General features: G+C 32.3%; 3 protein-coding genes across 3 annotated transcripts; 2 read left to right on the top strand and 1 right to left on the bottom strand.

Annotated features, from left to right (window-relative positions):
- The first annotated feature begins 140 nt into the window (after positions 1-140).
- purple (6-pyruvoyl tetrahydrobiopterin synthase purple) lies at positions 141-3197 on the top strand. Its single transcript, XM_073085590.1, has 4 exons — positions 141-332; positions 684-763; positions 1964-2109; positions 2663-3197. Exons 1-4 carry the CDS (start codon positions 268-270, stop codon positions 2867-2869), a joined length of 498 nt encoding a protein of 165 aa, XP_072941691.1. The 5' UTR covers positions 141-267; the 3' UTR covers positions 2870-3197.
- A 1759-nt stretch (positions 3198-4956) lies between these two features.
- bwa (alkaline ceramidase) lies at positions 4957-10817 on the bottom strand. Its single transcript, XM_073085569.1, has 5 exons — positions 10452-10817; positions 9989-10145; positions 9572-9671; positions 6443-6580; positions 4957-5957 (listed from the first exon to the last, which is right to left on the bottom strand). The coding sequence occupies exons 1-5, from the start codon at positions 10542-10544 to the stop codon at positions 5636-5638; spliced, it is 810 nt and encodes a 269-aa protein (XP_072941670.1). The 5' UTR covers positions 10545-10817; the 3' UTR covers positions 4957-5635.
- Positions 10818-13121: 2304 nt separating this feature from the next.
- LOC140748150 (uncharacterized) lies at positions 13122-19572 on the top strand (the record flags this gene model as incomplete). Its single annotated transcript, XM_073080887.1, has 14 exons — positions 13122-13294; positions 13391-13610; positions 13974-14074; positions 14258-14395; positions 14513-14624; positions 15793-15859; positions 15973-16034; positions 16133-17138; positions 17293-17323; positions 17397-17506; positions 17816-18376; positions 18772-18897; positions 18988-19145; positions 19443-19572. Coding segments are annotated over 14 exons (2973 nt in total), but the record flags the coding sequence as incomplete, so codon positions are not given.
- Between the last annotated feature and the right edge of the window lie 99 nt (positions 19573-19671).

Raw genomic sequence — 19671 nt, 5'->3', positions numbered from 1 at the left:
TATAGGCCTGCAAAATCATTATCTGTCGATAATATACCATATTATTATATATTATCGATATATCGTATAGGGCTTCTCTATAAACTATAGACAAATAGAATAGACATAATTGAGGTCTGACTCCTGACTCCGTCACTTTATAATTTCATTTATCTGTCACTGTCGTCGAGAGAAGTTGACTCGTGTTGTGTTATTAGCAGTTACTAATTTTTACAACTTTTACTTGACAATAAGTGAAAGTAAATCTTCCTTCCTAGCAAAAACACAATGTCTTTACCAATTGTTTCCATAACTCGGCGAGAAACATTTAGTTCTTGTCACAGATTACACAGGTAATTTTTTCTTTCACGCCTCTTAATAAATACGTTGACCACTTTTTAATGAGAAATCTAAAGAATGTTAAAGCATTTTACACTACAAAGTAACCGGTTGAATAAGTCTATTTTTAAGTTCTGTCGTACATTAGTAGTCAATAATTTTGTAAGATTATCACATAGAAGCAATTAAATAGCAGAGGTACAGGTTTTAAATGAATTCTTTTTTAAATTATTGTATCGGATGATTTTATATAATAATTACACCCTGTATTTTATGGAATTCAATAATAACTTTTATTACATTATGTTATACTTTTAGAAGTAACTTAAATGATGGTGTATAATTGCTCCCAATTTTTTTTCCAGCCCATTTCTCAGTGATGAGGACAATAAAAAATTATTCGGCAAATGTAACAATCCTAATGGCCATGGACACAACTATGTAGGTAAGAATTTTTGAGTAATATTACTTTATTCATTAATAATATTAATGCATTATTATTAATGAATTAATAATAATAATACATTAGTAATTATTAATATTATTATTAGTATTCATAATTTAATTACTTAATTTCTGATAATATATAACTTTATACTATTACATATCAATATATTATTATGTATTTGTTGTAGTGTTATTAATTGAATTATTTCAGCAGCAGTTCTTATTTCAAAAGTGATTTTCTGCTTTTCAAAATAATTTCATGTAGTTAATATGTATGCCACAAATTGTGCAATAGTTACATAACGGGTCAATTATTATATCTTTTATCTTAGTCATTAAGACTAAATAACATTTAACTGATATGTTTAATAGTAAACTTAATTAATTAAGTATCGAGCAAGTTAAAAGTTCTTTGATAGTATTATGCAAGTATGTAATGAGATATAATCTACATGCAGTCATACTGGTTACTTAATATATACACAGTATGATATACGGTATGATTTAATTCAATATAATTAAATGACCATAACTTTGAAAACAATGTATTGTTTTTGTTTAGCCATCCATATTAATAACTTTTCAAGACTAGATGTCTACCAGACCATAAAACATTTACAGTTATAAACAAAATGTTAGTTTTATTGTATTTATTGCTTTGCCAATGGACCAGGATATGACAGGAAAAAAGAGATAAATATTATGGTTTAGCATATTGACACTAAATTTATTACTATTTCTTGTAGTACAGTAAAACCCCACACTTACATGATAGGTGGGTCTGAGCGATAACTGCCTTAGTCGAATTTGTGTAAGATGGGTAGAAATTCGCACATAATAAGATTGTATGGAATGATCTCCCATGTAACTATGTGTTGAATCCATAGAACAAATGCAAAAATTTACATTAATCAAACAATAATGAGGGAGCAGTACCCTTACCGTGAGTTTTACGTTTTGACAACTATGACTGTTTTGGTATTCGTTTACGTATTTGCCCATACAATTTCCAATCAGCGCCCCTAGCGGATTGTGTCAGAACTTGGAAATGGTAAGTCTATAATATATTATCAAGAGTTGCATGTTGCTGAAATAAGACAAATCGATGAGATTTGATAACCCCGTAACCTCTGGGTTCGCGAAGTCGGCGAAGCGTAAATCAAGGTATTAATTATGTATTAATTTGTTTTTATTACAGTTTTAGTAACAGTAAAGGGACCTGTTGACGCACACACCGGTATGGTGATGAATGTACATGACCTCAAACAGTACATGCAACAAGCCATAATGGATCCTCTTGATCACAAAAACTTGGACCAAGATGTGCCCTACTTTAAAGCAGTAGTAAGTTAAAAAAATGTTAATTTTGTGGTGTATTATACAGCACCAACAAAAAAAACATTAACATAATAAAATTTTAATGAATATTCTTATTATTCCATCTGGTTTTTAGGGAAAGGTATCAGCTTTGATTTAAGAGAAAATTGATATATATTTTAAATACTAAATAAGTTGCATGGTCCATTTTGATACATATTGATTTTAATAAGATAAATTAATATCATTAAAAAATCAATATTTTGTAAATATTTAACCGATTCCGTGAGGATGGCACCACAGTTGTGCCATGAATTTCTTTTGTGTATGGCGGGTAAAAAAAACGATAAGATACAATTTATGGCGAAGGGCAGCTTAGTGGTACCATCAAAGTCCCTGGCGTTGGGCACCACAGTGGTGCCACGAAATATTTGTTCGCCGCCAGGCGTTGAAGTTTGTCCAAAAGGCCGCCGCATTGAATCGGTTAAATAAAAATAAAACTCAGCAGCAATTAACAACTTTGAACTAACTTAAAGTAGAATAAAATTGATAATCATCATGTCATTTGATATTCCCCCAGGTGAGCACCACTGAGAATTTGGCTATTTTCATCTGGGATCAACTGCAAAAAGTGATGGAGAAGCCACAACTGTTACATGAAGTGAAAATATTGGAGACTGAGAAGAATCATGTTGTTTACCGAGGTGGATCTACATATTCAAGGAAGAAATTTGATTCCTCAACTCTACACACAAATCACCACAATGTTTCTTCTGACTCTGACTAAGTTATTAATTTGCCATAATTAAGTGCATATACTTTAAAATTCCGAATTAATGCATTTAATACTTTGATTTTTTTTGTATTGATTTTAAAACTTCCAATGTTTTTATAACATTGTTGCAAGTATATATAGATATAAGTAAATACTACCAAGCTATTTTTTGTAAGTGCCAATAATTAATAAAAAATATGTAAGCTTAGACAGCTGATAATTTGATCAATTTTTGATTAGCCCAATATTTTTGATGCCTATTATTGTATGATATTCCAAAAATATTAAAAAGAAATAGAAAACTTAGACAGCTTATAAATATTTACAAAAGAGCTAGATAATTAATTAATGTTGACATTCTCGAATATTTTAAATGCTTCTTATAATGATGCATTAAAGTCATATAATATTATATTGTGGACCAATTCCAAAATGGAATGAAAAATCAATTTTATGGAATAAAGGTTTATTTACCTACACCAATCTTTCATTACAAAATATTACCATACACTATAATATTGAACAAATATAATATTTCAATATATTTTTATACAACACATTACAAACGGTTATTGAATGATACTGAATGTTATTTTTTGTTGATGAGATACTGAATGTGTAATATTGCTCAAAACTGCTTAAATTACAAGGCATTGTTTTGTGCATTTAAATACAATTTTTCTTATTTAATATTGCTTTTAACTTTTTAGTATATCTTTCAGTTCTGAATCATTATCCTGCTAAAAATACAGTCTTCTAAATCTATAACATAAACACTTCGCATAAACAGCACTATTAGCAAAGAACTACTATAAAACAGACCAACCCATATTATTATATTATATACATTTTGTATAATTTGTCATTTCAGATGAAACATCTTTTTATTACAATATATATTATGTATTTGATTTTTGTAATTACAGCGTTGATATTTTTTTATACTAATAGTTTTGTTTAGAGGGAATATGTAATAGTTTATGCGCTTACAAAAATCATATTTATTACTAACATTTATGGCATAAACTAAAACTTTTGCGAGTGTACGGATCGGACATCCACTCCGTATGTGGTACCCGCGGTGGGCGCCCATCGTTTGTGAACCACCTTATGTAGCGGCGGATTTGGAGAAACAAGGCTGTAAGCGGGCATCCGACGCTCGGACACGTGCCTATACACGCAACACTCATACATTTTTTTTAATATAAACGCGAGCATGCACCCGTATTAGCTTTAGCCTACGCCCTTAAATCCTTACTAATATTATAAATCCGAAAGTCTGTCTGTCTGGTTGTCTCTTCTTCACGCCTAAACCACTGAACCGATTTTAATGAAATTTTGTACAAAGATAGTCTAAAACGCGAGAAAGGACATAGGATAGTTTTTATCCCGGAAATCCCACGGGAACTAGGGATGGCGATCTAAGATTGCTTAATCGGAGAATCGATCTTTTGGACCAAAAAGTCGATTATTTTAATCGATATTAGTAAGGATTGAATCGTAAACTATGCATTTGATCAAGTGATGGTCTTTAGCAAAGTTGTTGTCTAAGAGCCCACGAAGGTTTGGGAGTTGGTAAGACCAATTTTCGACAGATGGCGCCACTGTCATTCCAAAGAAGGTAGAAATTTTCTGTTTTATGTATGTCATGTTAAAGGTGGTAGAACCCTTTGTGGTTCGACTCCGGCGGCACCACCGCCACACCTATTTCTACCTAATAACAGCAGTGTTAAGCGCTGCTGTGTTCCGGTTTGAAGGGTGTGGTAAGGGAGACGGACTTTTCCGAGGCGTTCCAGCTTAGTCCTCAGGGGTAGCGGCGCATCTGTGGCCGACCTCAGGTAGGAATATCTAATCCTATCTGGGGTTGATTACAGATGTCCATGGGCGGCAGTAGCCACTTACCATCAGGTGGACTGCATGCTCGTCTGCTACTCTTATATTATAAAAAAAAAAAAAAAAAAAAAAAAAATGTCATATTATTTCTTTAAAGTGCGGGCGAAGCCGCGGGCACCACTAGTTAAAAATAAAACCACTATTGCTAATTTATCATAAATATTTTGCACTGCCTTCCCTATATTCGTTAAACGGTTACGTGTTACGGTAAATCAATTGCTTTAAAGTAAAAAAATAATAATTGAAGATATCATATTTTGTAAAAATATTTCAATTATATAGTGGACATTTTATTAATTGACTTATCCAAATACATAGCAAATAAATTACATTTATTAAATTTTAAACATCTGGTTAGTGGTTGCACTGACTTTTTTTTCGATATTATTACGTAGCTGTATACACTAAAAAACATATTGTTCCTTACTAATTATACAAAAAATATTTCCTGCCAACTTAGATACCTACTTTAAAAGAAATGAACGCAATTTTTTTTTTTTTTTTACAAAATAGTCAGTTGTTTACAAACTAAACGAATACTCTACTGAAATTTATTGAAAAAGAAAGCACCCCTAGAAACGTCACCGTCATATTTAAGAAGGTAGAAAAATACTCTTGAAGTTAAGAACCTCATACGTCTAAAGATAAACTATAACTAGTAAAATATAGTATAACTTAATATCATTGCACATTAAAATTACAATAGTCTATACATCACAGATTGGCACTAGATTTTGGAATCATCACAAAAGCACATTCAATTACATTGTACATTATTTTATAAGCATAATTATAACTGCTGTCTTTAATACACGTCTTTTTGACTTAATTTTAAATTATAAACATCAATATTATATTTCCTTGTAATATTACTGTGTAAAACATCTATATAGCTATATTATCGTCTTTTTTACATGGATGTCTGATTGTAATGTATGGTACACCCAATTCGAAATCATTCCTAGGCCAGTATTTCAGCTGAGGCTTTTGCTCGGGCCTCTCCTCTGAAACGTTGAAGTAAGCGAAGAGGACCAACGCGGTATAACTCGCGATAAAAATAAGAATGTGCCATACACCGTGCATGTAGGGAAAGTCGATAGAGAGCCAGGCATCGCAGAACATTCGGTCTATAATCCAACAAAACATGGCGAGAAAACAGACCGCCACGCAACGGAGCCCCAATCTGTACACTCGGGCGCATTTGACCCTGTAATATATAAATCAATAATTAATAATAAAGTTTTTGATAAACTGAAGGCATTTCCGTAGAAGATAATTTTAAATCACACCATATTTTATTTTTAAGATACGTTCTACAGTTGGGATGATATTGACTCTTAGTCAACTGATATTTTTAAATTACGTCACTAGTATTTACCGTCAATTTACTATCAAAGGAAGTCAATTATTTTATGTTTTGATTACAAGATCAACATTGCTTCACTTTTGCCTGCCTAAAAACAACGGTGTTAAGCGCTGCTATATTCTGGTTCGTTGTGGTGTGGTAAGGAAGACATACTTATACGATGCCTTCCAACTCTATCCTCGTATCTAGGGTTAATTGTCCATGGGTGGCAGTAACTATTTGAAATCCTACTTGAGGTTGACTACAAAAATCAAGTGGCCTTACGTGGAAGGTGTTGACATCTAATAAATTTTCGACTTGGGTATTTATATTTATCATAATCTTACATGTTGAGTTCTTTGCATAAGAATCCGATGGCGGGCAGGGCGAGCGTCATCAAAGCAAACGCATTAGCTGCAGGATGCATTACTAGTAAACCGGTGGACACAACTGAGAAGACGCTCGAATAGAATGCTAGAATCCTCCTGAAAAGAAATGCATGAACCGTTTTTTATGTGTACTTAAGTTTATTTAAATTTCATGAACAATTTGATTGAGGGCAAAATATTTTAAAACCATAAGTTTGTATTATAGAAATAAATGGCAAGTGCGAGTCAAATTCGCATACAAATGGTTCTGTACCACCGAATTCTTATATTTATTATTTTTGGTGTTTGTTAATCTTGTTATTATTGTAGCTATAGAAGTACGAGTAGGTATATGTATTCATTGTAAAAATTTAAACTTTCTTCATATTAGGGTTCATATATACATACATACGCTCAAATAACATTACCCTCCGCAGTTGGTAGATAGAAGGGCGACGTGTCGAATTAAGTATTTAGATACGAAAATCAATAAACCCCAGACTGATACGAGGTCTGATAATAAAGCGGATAATATCATTAATTGCTAAAGCTGTTTGATAAAAATGGCTCGATAACGAAAAGTTTTTGCTTAAATAATCAGGTTAAATCGATATTGAAAACATCAACAAATGATATACCTACTAGTCCTCTTACGTACACAGAATTCCTATACCTACATATAAGGTAACTTACCTCATGAAACTTTATATATAAATTATATAAAAATATTAAATATAAAGATACTATTGGAATATTTGGGCGACCGGCTGACCGGTTAGTATGAAAAAATAAGAACTTTTTATCATCGGGGTAGATTCGTAGATAATTAGTTGGTTTAATTATCTAAGGGTAGATTAGTGCATCGTATTACGGCGGAAGAATACGGTCTTTGCGGCCAAAATCTTTTCAATATGTCTTTGTAATCTTGCACATCACAGAACATGTAAGAATAAAAATAAAGTTCTAATGTTCCTTAAATCCATTTTTAACGGACTTCAAAATAGGAGGTTTCGCAATTCGACCTTATATTTGTTTTTTATGTTTGATTGCGGATAACTTCGTCGTTTATGAACGATTTTGATGATTTTTTTTTTCGTTGGAAATAAGATATTTCTGAAGTGGTCCCATTATAAGGAAATCAGGGTCTGATAGTGGCAGACCAGAGAAATCGAGGGAAACTTTCAAAAATCGTAGGGGCGACCAGTGCGTTTGTAAGTTTTTTCATTACGTATTTTTTAACAATGAAAAACTCTGTGCATATATCTGTGTTACATTTCACACGGGGAAATCGGTTGATTGGTCATATAACCCTGTATATGGCTCAGTCTCCTTTCGCTTTTCCCCGCCTATCGCCATCGACGGCCATGTATAAGACAAAAAATAAAAGTAGTTTTGTTAACTATTTTTCCGTCTTGCCACAATTAATGGCCGATTAACTTACACAACGTTTAAACTACTCTTTTCTTGTTTATCTGTTTTGATATCAGGCGTTGTTCGTATAGTTCACGCTTGTGGTCAAAATCTTTAAACTTATCGTCTTCCTAGACATGCTTTACAACCAAGCTTATGTTTTACACTTTCGTATTTTTTATGAGAACACAGTTATCAAATGTCTACAACTTAATGCTGCATGCTGCCTAGACTTTCTGCTTACTGGAATTTCTGACTTGTCAGTTGCTTTAGCCTTCAGCCTGTCTGCACAGGAAAATTTTCAATTGTTTCTTTGCAACATTGTTTGTAGGCTACATGGGCTCTTACTTTTCGTTTATATGACTACCAATTTAACAGTCCTAATCAAAGGATCACATAGTAACGCTAACCACGTCTGTACTGACGTTTATTGCGCAACATGATTTAACGATTCCTTTTGTATCCGTACGCGGCCTTAACACGTTGCTCTCAATGGATAATATATAATATCATTTTGTACCATTTGGTGGTAGTAGGACTAACTATATTCGGGGTCAATAGGATCAAGATTATCACTAAGAGATATTTGATGCCAACGAAATGACAGCTTTACTTGTTAAAGTAAAAGGGTATTTCATATCATTTATTTTTAAAACATATTATGCTACCACAACGTACGTAGGTAGAGATAGCTATCAGATAGAGGGAAGGTAGTACCTGCTGTTTCCCTGTTAGGTAGAAGTTAAGTATCATCATTAAGTAGTCTCTGTCAAATTAAGTGCGCGCATATTTTATATTCTCCATTTCCGTAAATGTATAAATAGATATACATTTAGAGCGTATGCGTCGTGGGAAAACGTGAATCAGTAATTGTTTCTTTGTGACAAACATTTCTTATCAGAACGGGGAACCTTTGTCAACCAAACCTAATTCCGATTTTGTTGAAAACAACGAGTACATTTGCACTCAGTGCACTGGTGTACGCATTATACATTTCCCTACACAAATACTTCGATGAAAGAAGTATTATTCATATTTTCTTTCAATATCGTTATTCAATAAACAATACCGCGCGCGTAATGTTCAAATAGTCATTCATTCATTCATATCCTTAAGATATATTTTATTAATCTTCACCTGTTAAACTAAGATTTACGCAATGAAATAGAAACGAAATAGGTTTTTAATAAAATCTAATTTTAATTTTAACGAAAGCGTATTTTTTCCTCGAAAAATCGAAATTACATTGCCTTTTAAAAGTCTTTGCCTAAAAATAGAATATTATTTTTTATTCATAATTATGCATTCAATTTATAAACATTTACACAAAATTGCAATAAAATCCATTTGAGATAATATGGTGCCTCTGAGTTAGTAGCGGCATAATATTAATGTAATTATCAAATGCATAAGCAATGTTAATTTAGTGTGATCTAATATTACATTGCATATTAATTGTGTTGATGGTTGAAGAATCATTACCACCCAATTGTGAAGGATGAGAAAATTACAAGGTTATTTCATCAGGGATTTTTCTCACTAAAATAGATATTTACTAGTCTATTTACTCATATTTTTCAAATTATGAATATTTAGTAAGACATTAATTTTACCAAGATTCTGCACTTAATTAATGCAGTGTTAAATGACAAAAAAGAGATAGAGAAAAGATAAGTGAGTAAATAAAAAAAAACTTACCTATTACCTCCCAAGAATTTTGGGAAATGTCTTTTTGGCAGAAACATTGCAAAGGCAGCCATAAAAACCCAAAGAATGGCTAATTCGTCAAGTAGTTGTCCTAGAAAGATAAACAATATTCCATAGCATTATTTGTGTTATCATTTATTATAAAACATGTATGACATAAAATGTGTGTAGGTAGGTACATAATGGGCATAAAAATTCTGATAAGAAATTTAATGGCATTGATGCAAATATTTACTTTAATTTAGTATGAAATTGATTTTTTCTTATCAGGAAATCTATGCAGTTAAATTATCAATGCAGATTAAAGCATACAATTTTATGATGTCTATCTAAGTTACCTATTTAGATAATTTTATTTTTTAAGGATAACAATTACATTGTGCGTAAATATTAAAAACAAAGACGTACCAACAAGACTTAATGTAGCATGGAAGTAAGCTGAGCTGAGTCCTACCACCATTAGCAAGACCCACAGGACATTGATGGCTGGGTTGAAAAACCTGGAGTACTCCTGGAAAAGGTGGATGAGCACCGGGGGAAACAAGAAAAACAAGATATTGCTCACCTGAAAACACAAAAAAATAACCAATAATTAATTGCAACTATTTTGCGATATATTTTAGTAAAATTAACATTCACCTAAGACATAACGTAACAAATTTATAGTGTCCTTTTTTGTATAAGTACCAATGAAAATAAAATGTATGTAGAAAATTTTATTTTCCGCACCAAAGTTTTGTTGAAAAAATGTACACAGAAATGTAATGTAACCATTTATTAGTATTTTAATAATGAATTCACTACGCATACTACGAGAATATGATGTTGATGCGCGATTCTTTATTTTTTATAAATGCGCAAAAATACTTACGGTGTTCACGAATTCCGCTATAACCGGCGAAATTGAGTAATTTGACTCACACCAATCCACGGGTGAGCTACCACGCTCCAAATGTGACCACATCTTGCTTTTTCGAACTTCTTTGTTTACAACACAGTGAGAAATTTATAATTATTCACTATGGGAATATTTATTCTTCCGTGAAATTTGTATTTATAAAACCTCAATATCTTTATGTCGCCTTTAAATGTTTTTCTCGAGTGATTAATACAAGCATTTCATTTATATTTTAATATTTACGAAAAGTCTTTATGTAGCAATACGAGCAAAACACACAAACTGCTTGAACAACCTCGCGTCGAATGAATGAAATTACGATTTGACTGATTTGAGACAATTGGTGGAATAAAAATAACTTCATGCTGTGATGTCAATTTTGACAGTGAATGACAATATAATGTTGCCAAGTTCATATATTTTTTTTATAATAATGTATGTGTATTTTTTCCAAAACTGTTTTTGTTTGAATGTTTTGCATTCGCGCAAAATCTAGTATGAAATGAATGCAATAATCTATACCAATAGATTACCTACCAATTAGAATATAGGGGACATTGTATCTCGATGAAAGTTTTCGTTTAGACATTTTTGTTATTCCTCTACAATCTACATAAAAGTCTAAATGCTTTTACATCGCTATTGTTCGTATATTTAAATAAAGATTAGCATAAAATATATTTAAAACGATACGTCTTACATCGATAAAGAAGTCCACCTGCGAAAAGGTTTAGTAGAAGTGCGAAGTAATTTAAAAAACAAATACTTATCACAGGTAAACAATAATAAATCAACAAGTCTGCATATCGTTATACTTGTACTGCAATCACGAAACGAGAAAGTGACTGCAATAATGTACCCCAGCACTATATTTAATATTTTGAATAAGGGCGTTTGGATATAAGTTAATTTAAAGTGGGTATTCATTATTATCATCATCAATTTTCAAAATATATTGTAGCATTGATGGCCTGATTTTATTTTATTTTGTTGGTAACACTGGCCCAATCTTTAAAAGGTTGTGTTTATCGTAAATCGGCCCACCACCTTCGATCACTAAGGGCCGATTTCACCAACGTCGCATAAATCTTATTCCCAGAATAAGTCGTTAGTTACTCGCGAGTGAGCCTATTTTACGTTTCACCAACATTTATCCTAGTGACAAAATCTCTATAATGAAGTAAAGTCGTCGTATACCGCCGATTTCGGCCGAATAAGCGGCTATTCTTAGATAAAATAAAGATATGATTGTATACACCTTATAAATCCAAGCAAAAACAAACAATAAATTTAAGTTCAGTGGTCCCAGGCATCTGAGCTACGCTAATTCGGTTATTTTGAATCATGACTCACCGTTGCCCACTGTTCTTCACTTCTCAGAATTAGCTTGCCTTATACACGCCAATTCTTAGAGAAATAAAAACACAACGATATGTACCTGTCGACTTCAAATACACTACATTACCATGATAGTTAAAGTGTATTATAATAAAAGATATAGTTGTAGTCTAATCTACAATAGCTAAGCTAGGCCAGTATAAGGAACTTTTGGACTACATCCAATTAATTTTGCAATAACACTCATGTCCAGCAGTAGAAGAACATATACAGAAATAATCATAATGAAATTTTGAGAGTAGCTTAGCGTGTTCGGACCACCTATAGGTCGGTGAAAGAACAATCATCAAGACTTCCTGTATCTCTAGGTTACTATCTTCTTTGGTCAAAAGTAGGTACCCAAATATTTGTGTTTCTGATTTATTGCGACAAAAAGCCCTCATAATAGAAGTTTTAAATTTTCCCTAAAGTTAAAAAAACACAACTTTAAAGCTCTTCTAATTAGAAATGCCTGTTATATGTATCTATAATATATACTTATAATACGAAAAAGCTGATTTTATCGTGCCCCATAATGTGCCGCCGTCTTTGTATAAAACGAGTGCGTATGAGAACATCATTTCTGTATAAATTAAGTAAACGAAGACCATTTCATGGGCTAATAGATTTTTATGCAAGCAATTTCAAAATACTGAAACCTGATAAAAATTTCAAGTGACTGAAGCCCAAATTTCAATTTTAGTCCATTTAGCATATTTCACTGCTCATAAAGTATTAGAAGTAGGTTCCTCCACCGCGTCCGCGAACCTTATATAATCAATGATGACAAACAACTTTCGCAAATCAGGTTAGTAACTTGTAAGTTATTTTATATAAGTTAAATTATCTACAACTTTTTACACCCTCAGCTGATGTATACCTACCTACATAGGAAATTAGGAAGCTAAGTATGTATGGATTTCAAAATACGCAATTCGTGGTATCTTCTACACTTACTATACCGGTTGTATATAAATATTTTAATAATTAAGTACTTAATTTACATTCTCATTTGAGACATTTATAGTGAGGGCTGGCAAAATTATATTATTTCCGATTGGAATAAGGGAAGAACTTCTTTTTCCTCATCAAAGCTTTTCATTTCGACAAGTCAGGCGTATAGGAAATCCTATGACCGTCAGTGCATACAAATCTAGAACTATACAAACGTTAGTTATCAGCGTCACCTAACTAATCTATTAACGCTCTATTCCAATATTTCACAATGCAGTTGTCATTAACATTAAACTTCTTTTATAATTGTATGTTGATGCAGACAATTCAGACACCGAGTTAGATTTCACAGAACATTGGTCATTTTTCAATGTCCAACAAGAAATTTTACGAGGGATACAGCTTCGTCAAGAAAAACCGGTAGAAGAAGAAGTCGAATACGATTTGATTGATGTTGATTTTTCCGTACCATCGTGCTCAAAAAGGTACCTTAATAATCACGTAGCGACCAAGTAGGTAAAGTAGCACAATACAATACACGATTTTATGAAGAGTAAAATATAGATAATTCTTAATTACAGAAAACACTATAATGAGTATAATCAAAATAGTTCAACCATTCAGAATGTAACTTATCGAAGAAAGCGGAAAGTAACAAACAAAAGGAGATTAAAGAAGCCATGTAAACGTAAACTTGAAGATCAACATTGTCCTCTTAGGATTGTCGAGTTGGCAGAACCACTCAAACGGCAATGTTTAAATACATGGAAAAATAACTGTCGCGTTTTGCCCGACTATATGGTATTATTAATTTATCAAATAACACAAAGATTGTAACGAAGTAGACAAATATATGAAATATCTAATTTGGAAGACTAGACTGTTCTATAATTATCTTACGCTCAGCATTCTGCAAGGCATCAGCTCTAAATCCAATACGGCCAACATTTACGCAAATGAGCATTTAAATTCTGTTTATATTTAAAATAAATTAACTACAGTATTCGGATTTTATATTTCATATATGTAATTTAAGTCTACGAAAGAATAAATTCATTCTATTAGATCTCTATCCACATGCCGTATGGATATAACTACCTACTTAATATAATTTTAACTATTCATTTTTTTAAATCATTTACTGATGAAACCCATTTACTTTAGGTGGACCGCCTAAGGCGTCATGTTGAGGATAAAAACCCAGTCGTGCAAATTTCAGATGCAGTACATTATTTTAAAAAGAATAAGAAAACATCAAAAAAGTGGTAATTTAAATTACATATCTACGAAATATACTCTATTGTATTTTTTAAATTAATATACACCCTAATGGGTTGCAGTGTGCCAAAAATTAATAGATATATTCATAACTACACTCCAAAAACCGCGTTATCCGTTTATTCTCGTCTATTAAATTTTTATAATGTTGATCAATAAATATTTTTCAGTTCATCCAAGAGATGTAAACCCATATCAAAATATTCTAGTGAAGAGAACATACGACACATATTGCTATTATGTGCGATATTTGGGTATAAAATATCAAGAAAACTTAAAACACCTGCAAACATAATATTAAGTCCAGAGTAAGTAAAGTTTGATACAAATGTTTAATGGTTGTAGTACAATAGGATAAATATAAGTAAAAGAAAGACCTTGACGGATGTATTTTTAGGTATTTATACCTTTTGTTCACCGTTTAGATTGGCAAAAATAAATCATATTGTAAGCGACGAAATAAACAGCATTATGCGGAATAAGAGAAGCAAAAATATTTATAAGAACGATAAAGTTCTTGTCGAAATGTCAAAAAAGGTAAGCTATAAATATATTACCTACTCTATCATCATCATCATCACCAACCCATTACTGTCCCACTGCTGGGCACGGGTCTCCTCTCATGATGAGAAGGATTAGGCCATAGTCCACCGCGCTGGCCAAGTGCGTATTGGTAGACTTCACATACCTTCAAGTTTTTTTTTTTTTTTTTATAACTCAGGTATGCAGGTTTCCTCACGATGTTTTCCTTCACCGTTTAGCAAGTGATAATTTATTTATAATACGCACATAACTTTGAAAAATCAGAGGTGCGTGCCTGGGATTTGAACCTCGGACCCCTCGATCGAGAGGCTGAGTTTCTTAACCACTAGGCTATCACTGCACACCTACTCTATGCATACCTAAAAGTTTACTTTTTGTGCGACCTTACTAGGGTTGCCATTGCCAAATTCTTGACTCCAAAAAACTCCATTAATCTAGAATATTCCAGTGAAATCCACACTTTCCCTAGAAATTTTCTGAGCGAATACCTAAGCTCCGCGTCGGAATACCTTTGACGTAACAAAATTATTTTTAAATAAGATTGGATTTAAGCTATTGCTTATACCTTTAGTCAATCGAAACTGTTCCCGATAAAAAGGCTCCAGGGACTTGTATTATAAATCCGGATTGATGATCGGATGATCTCAACGATGACTCTAAACTAGGATAAATCCGGGAAGATCCCGACGGATGACAACCCTAGGTACACCATAGTGGCTAATGGCTCCGTCGCAAAAACAACATGAATATTATCTTTTTGGGATCTTTGTATTGTTACTGCTTCATCGTATGATCAACAAAAAACTTGATAATATAAATTAAATACTAAAATATTTTATGAAACATCATAAATATTAGGTACATTATAATTACATAATGTTATACCTACGTTACTTATATTGCCCACGCAAACAAATAAGTACGTGTATTCTACAAACATTAATTTACGTATGATTTACAACTAGCACGAATTATTTTATATAGATCTTGGAAAATAAATAATAAAGCAGCAATATTCTACTATTAGTTCATTTAGTAGCCTACTGGCCAGACATTATTTTATTTCATTGAAACTCTCATGTTTTGTTTTTAGCTTCATACATAACATTACTGTTTTATAATATAAACTGATTTGTGATACTAAAACATTTTTGATTGTAAGGTCACAATTTGGATTGCGAGTGTTCTTGAGGAAACATCGTACAAACAATTACTGGAACAGCTTGACGGTACCTATAATTTTACTAAACAATTACACACCAATTAACAATTTCTAGATAATTACTGACAAAACAGGATCAGATTTCAATTCAAACTTTATCTATTGATAAAAATGTTTCAGATCTTGAGGAGGAAGAAGGTCCAGTTTTGGATTTTATTGATGAACTTCTTGACAATATTCCGGTATTTAATGATTTATCCTATCCTATTGATTTTACATTTCCAAGTATTACCTATAGGTATTGCCGTAGTCACTAATTTCAAAATTTCGAAAATCATAGATCCTGAGCGAATCATCGAGTAGTACAGAAGTTGCAGAAGAAAACGATATCATAAGCCGAACTTCTTCGAAAAATAATAGTGAAGTTACCGAAAGTATTCATGACAATATATCTAAATCGACAATTGATAAAGAAAAACCTGAATATGTTGTTCCTGCAAATACAGATCAATTATTAACCGACATTTTTGAGGATAGTATTTCAGGTCATGAAATTAACGATATAAATGAAAAAAATGACACGGAAAATCATCTACGAAGTTTGTTAGAGGACAGAATTAATTACATTGTTGGTAATGACAACATAGAAGACAATATTAATATAACGCCTGGCGACAGTATAATTGATTTATTAGAAAACCCGAAAGATGCTAATATCGATCTACTTTTGAATTTGGAAAACAATGTTAATAATCCGCTACTTGGTACAGATAAAGAGTACATCGGCAAAGAAGCTACTTTTATATCATTAGACCACTTTGCTGGTAAAACTACAACTCTTACAGCGTCCACTAGTAGTAAAGATGAATTATCATCAAACATGGAAAATGATAATAACGAAGTGTCTTTAAACTTGGAAAACAATATAAATAGCTTTAGGCTTAGTACAGACAAAGAATATGTTAACAAAGATGACACAGTAACATCACTAGATGATGTAGAAGCTGATAATGATGAAACTATAACTGCCGCTGGTAGCAAAACTGATTTACCGTCGGAAAGCGCTATTAATGATTTGACATTAACCTTGGGAAACGACACAGTTAATGTACTTCCCAGCACGGACATAGAATACATTAGCAAAGATGAGGACAACACGCCAGAAATTGACAAACCTAAAGATTCTTCTGAAAACAACGACCAATCCATTTTTTTTATACAGGGAATTGATGAACAACAGAATGATTTGAAATTACAAAGTGACACGGGTGGCGAAATTAATGATTTGACGGAAGATGAGATTGAGGGAGGAACTAAAAAAGTAAAGTTTTCTGATATACTTAGGGGTAATAAAATGCATTTTTAAGATAATTATTCATACACGGCCAGTTTTCAATATTTTTATAAAATTAGTAAGATGAGTATAATACTTAAACGTACAATAATCCAATACGTATTAGTTATGAAGAATAGAATTTTAAAATTTGTTTTTATTTGCAGATCATTTAAGAAATAGTACAGGAATGAATAAGTATGATTGTTTTCGCTTCCTAATTAATTATAGGAACTCTGACTACTTACTTACCAAAAATATATATTTTTAGCAGATTTGAATTAGATTCGTATGATTATAAAGAACCGCTTGTTTGGAAATCTTCGAAGGAATATATTTCATCGCATTTCAATATTGCACCACCAAATCCTAATTTGTTGAGTAAGTTTTAAGACATGATTTTAATAGCTATACATAAAATATTATATGACTTATAGTCCGCGCCAAACTGCTAGTCCGCTCTGAACATAGAAACGAGTCGCGTCGAAGAGCAAATTGTAGATATTAGCGGGACAGAGACAGCGCGGGGCCCCTCCAGGCACCCGTCTGCTACCCGCAGTCCCCCACGGGTACATAGCTGCGTTAGTATGCCCTTACGTTGCTACGGAGTATACGCTTGTAGTAGTGCGCAACAACTTCAGAGCGGGCTAGCAATTTGGTGCGGACTATACAAGGATTACATTAACATAGGTGACGCGGATGAGTCATGGCCAGCATACATTTTACCGCCTTTACTTAAAGCCACTGAAAGTGTAAGTAAATCTGTTACATCTTTGGGAAGAATAATTGAAAGCGATGAAGGGAGTTTATTGTCACCACACGACAAAAGTTCTATGGAACATATTAAGAATTTAGTTAATAAAGAACCGGATGTCTCAAAAACAAAGTCGATAGACGAAAATGTAGGTAGATATAATAAAATTGATGAAGTGATGCTTCAAGAAGATTATCTCAGTGAAGTATTTACTAAAGGATGGCAACGGGAAAGTAAATCAATGCATGACAAAATGGTCACGAACAATATCAATGATCCTAATATATTACAGCCAACTACAGAAAAAGTAACCCATGATTGTGGAGATGTAAAAACTATTAAACGTGACATTGCAACACAGTGCGATGAGTTACATACAAAAAGATCGTTAACAAATGGTTTATTAAAGGCTATATCCGAAATTTCTGCTATTGATAACTCATCAACAACAGTAGACAAAAAGATACAAACAAGTGCTGTAATAATTTTCAGCAGGGGTAAGTTTCTTTTATACAAAAATATAATTTTTAGACACATAGTCATTACTTTCGTTAAATCGTAACTAAACATCGAGACAATACCGCATATATTAGCACTTCCTTTCAAAATTATTACAAATTTTATTTCGTTAAATAACTCGAGTGACTTGATACTTGGTCTAAGTATCATAGGCTACCTACCACCTACTACGCAGTTGGATTTCGGTGTACGGCTTCAAACCCAAGTAAATCCCCCTTCAGCAAAGCTATAGCTACGCCGCGCCCATAACCACAACATTAGGAACTCTAATGTGGGGTTATAAGCCATTTAGCTTGCAAGCATGGGTTACTAAACCTTAATAGCTAATTTAAACTATAATTAATTAAAATAACTATAATGTTGACTATTACAGATGAACTCAAACAATACGATGTACAAAAATGGTGTATCGGTTTAGAAAATGTAGCTGCAAATTTCGAACTGTGGGCCGAATGGATTCAAAATGTTTGTATAAGTGCATCGCGTCTAAAATATAAAGGTAAATAAAATACCCAATAACATTCATAATGTTGTATTAATGTGTTCATTTTTTTTAATTATTGTTAACAAAATTATCATCTGCTTTAAGAATATAATTCCAAAAGTTGTCAGTTTACAACAAAAAATATCAATAAATGGGTTAATCTGAAGAAAAGCATTGATATTGATGTACAACGATGGTTAGAATTGAAGAGAACTCTACGACGTGGATTAAAAGATTATAAACGAACATTTGTGGAACCAAAGGTAAGAAATATTTTGGAGGGTTAGTTTAAAATTCATATTTAAAATAATTTATAGCTGTGATACGATACGTTACATTTTGTTAATTTCCCTTACAAATACAATGAGTTTGTCGTGTCGTGTGAAGTCAAGACACACTCTTTTGTTTTTCATATTATACTAAAATAAAGCCTATGTTGTTTTTTATCACCTTACATTTCTAAAATTTTGTTTATCACAAGTCTTTGCAAAAAAATCAGTAACCATTCATTGTCTTTATACAAATATGCAAAATTACGTGAAGTCACCTTACTTTTTCAGGTTCCATTCATACAAGCTGACAAGAATTGCAAATGTAATAAAAACTCCAAGAAGAATATGTTTGTAATACCCACAAATGTTTTACGATCTTTATTACAGAATGAATAGGGAACTGCACTTAATAGAAAATAGAAAACTTTTCCACATGGTTCTATCCTTATAAATAGATGCTATTCAACATATGAAGCCAGTTATAGGCAACTTATTGAGGCTGACCACCCATTGGCTA

The sequence above is a fragment of the Epargyreus clarus genome, unplaced genomic scaffold, assembly GCF_041222505.1.
Source record: "Epargyreus clarus isolate Ecla_fem2 unplaced genomic scaffold, WU_Ecla_fem_2.2 ptg000003l, whole genome shotgun sequence".
Lineage (NCBI taxonomy): Eukaryota > Metazoa > Arthropoda > Insecta > Lepidoptera > Hesperiidae > Epargyreus > Epargyreus clarus.
This window is presented reverse-complemented; position numbering and strand designations above follow the sequence as displayed.

Excerpts from the sequence above, each read along its gene's own strand:
- purple (XM_073085590.1), top strand. The coding sequence starts at position 268 with ATGTCTTTACCAATTGTTTCCATAACTCGGCGAGAAACATTTAGTTCT. Across the intron at positions 764-1,963 it reads CCATGGACACAACTATGTAG|TTTTAGTAACAGTAAAGGGA; the intron begins GTAAGAATTTTT and ends TTTTTATTACAG. Across the intron at positions 2,110-2,662 it reads TGCCCTACTTTAAAGCAGTA|GTGAGCACCACTGAGAATTT; the intron begins GTAAGTTAAAAA and ends ATATTCCCCCAG.
- bwa (XM_073085569.1), bottom strand. The coding sequence starts at position 10,544 with ATGTGGTCACATTTGGAGCGTGGTAGCTCACCCGTGGATTGGTGTGAG. Across the intron at positions 6,581-9,571 it reads AAATTCTTGGGAGGTAATAG|GAGGATTCTAGCATTCTATT; the intron begins GTAAGTTTTTTT and ends ATTTCTTTTCAG. Across the intron at positions 5,958-6,442 it reads TTATGCAAAGAACTCAACAT|GGTCAAATGCGCCCGAGTGT; the intron begins GTAAGATTATGA and ends TATATATTACAG.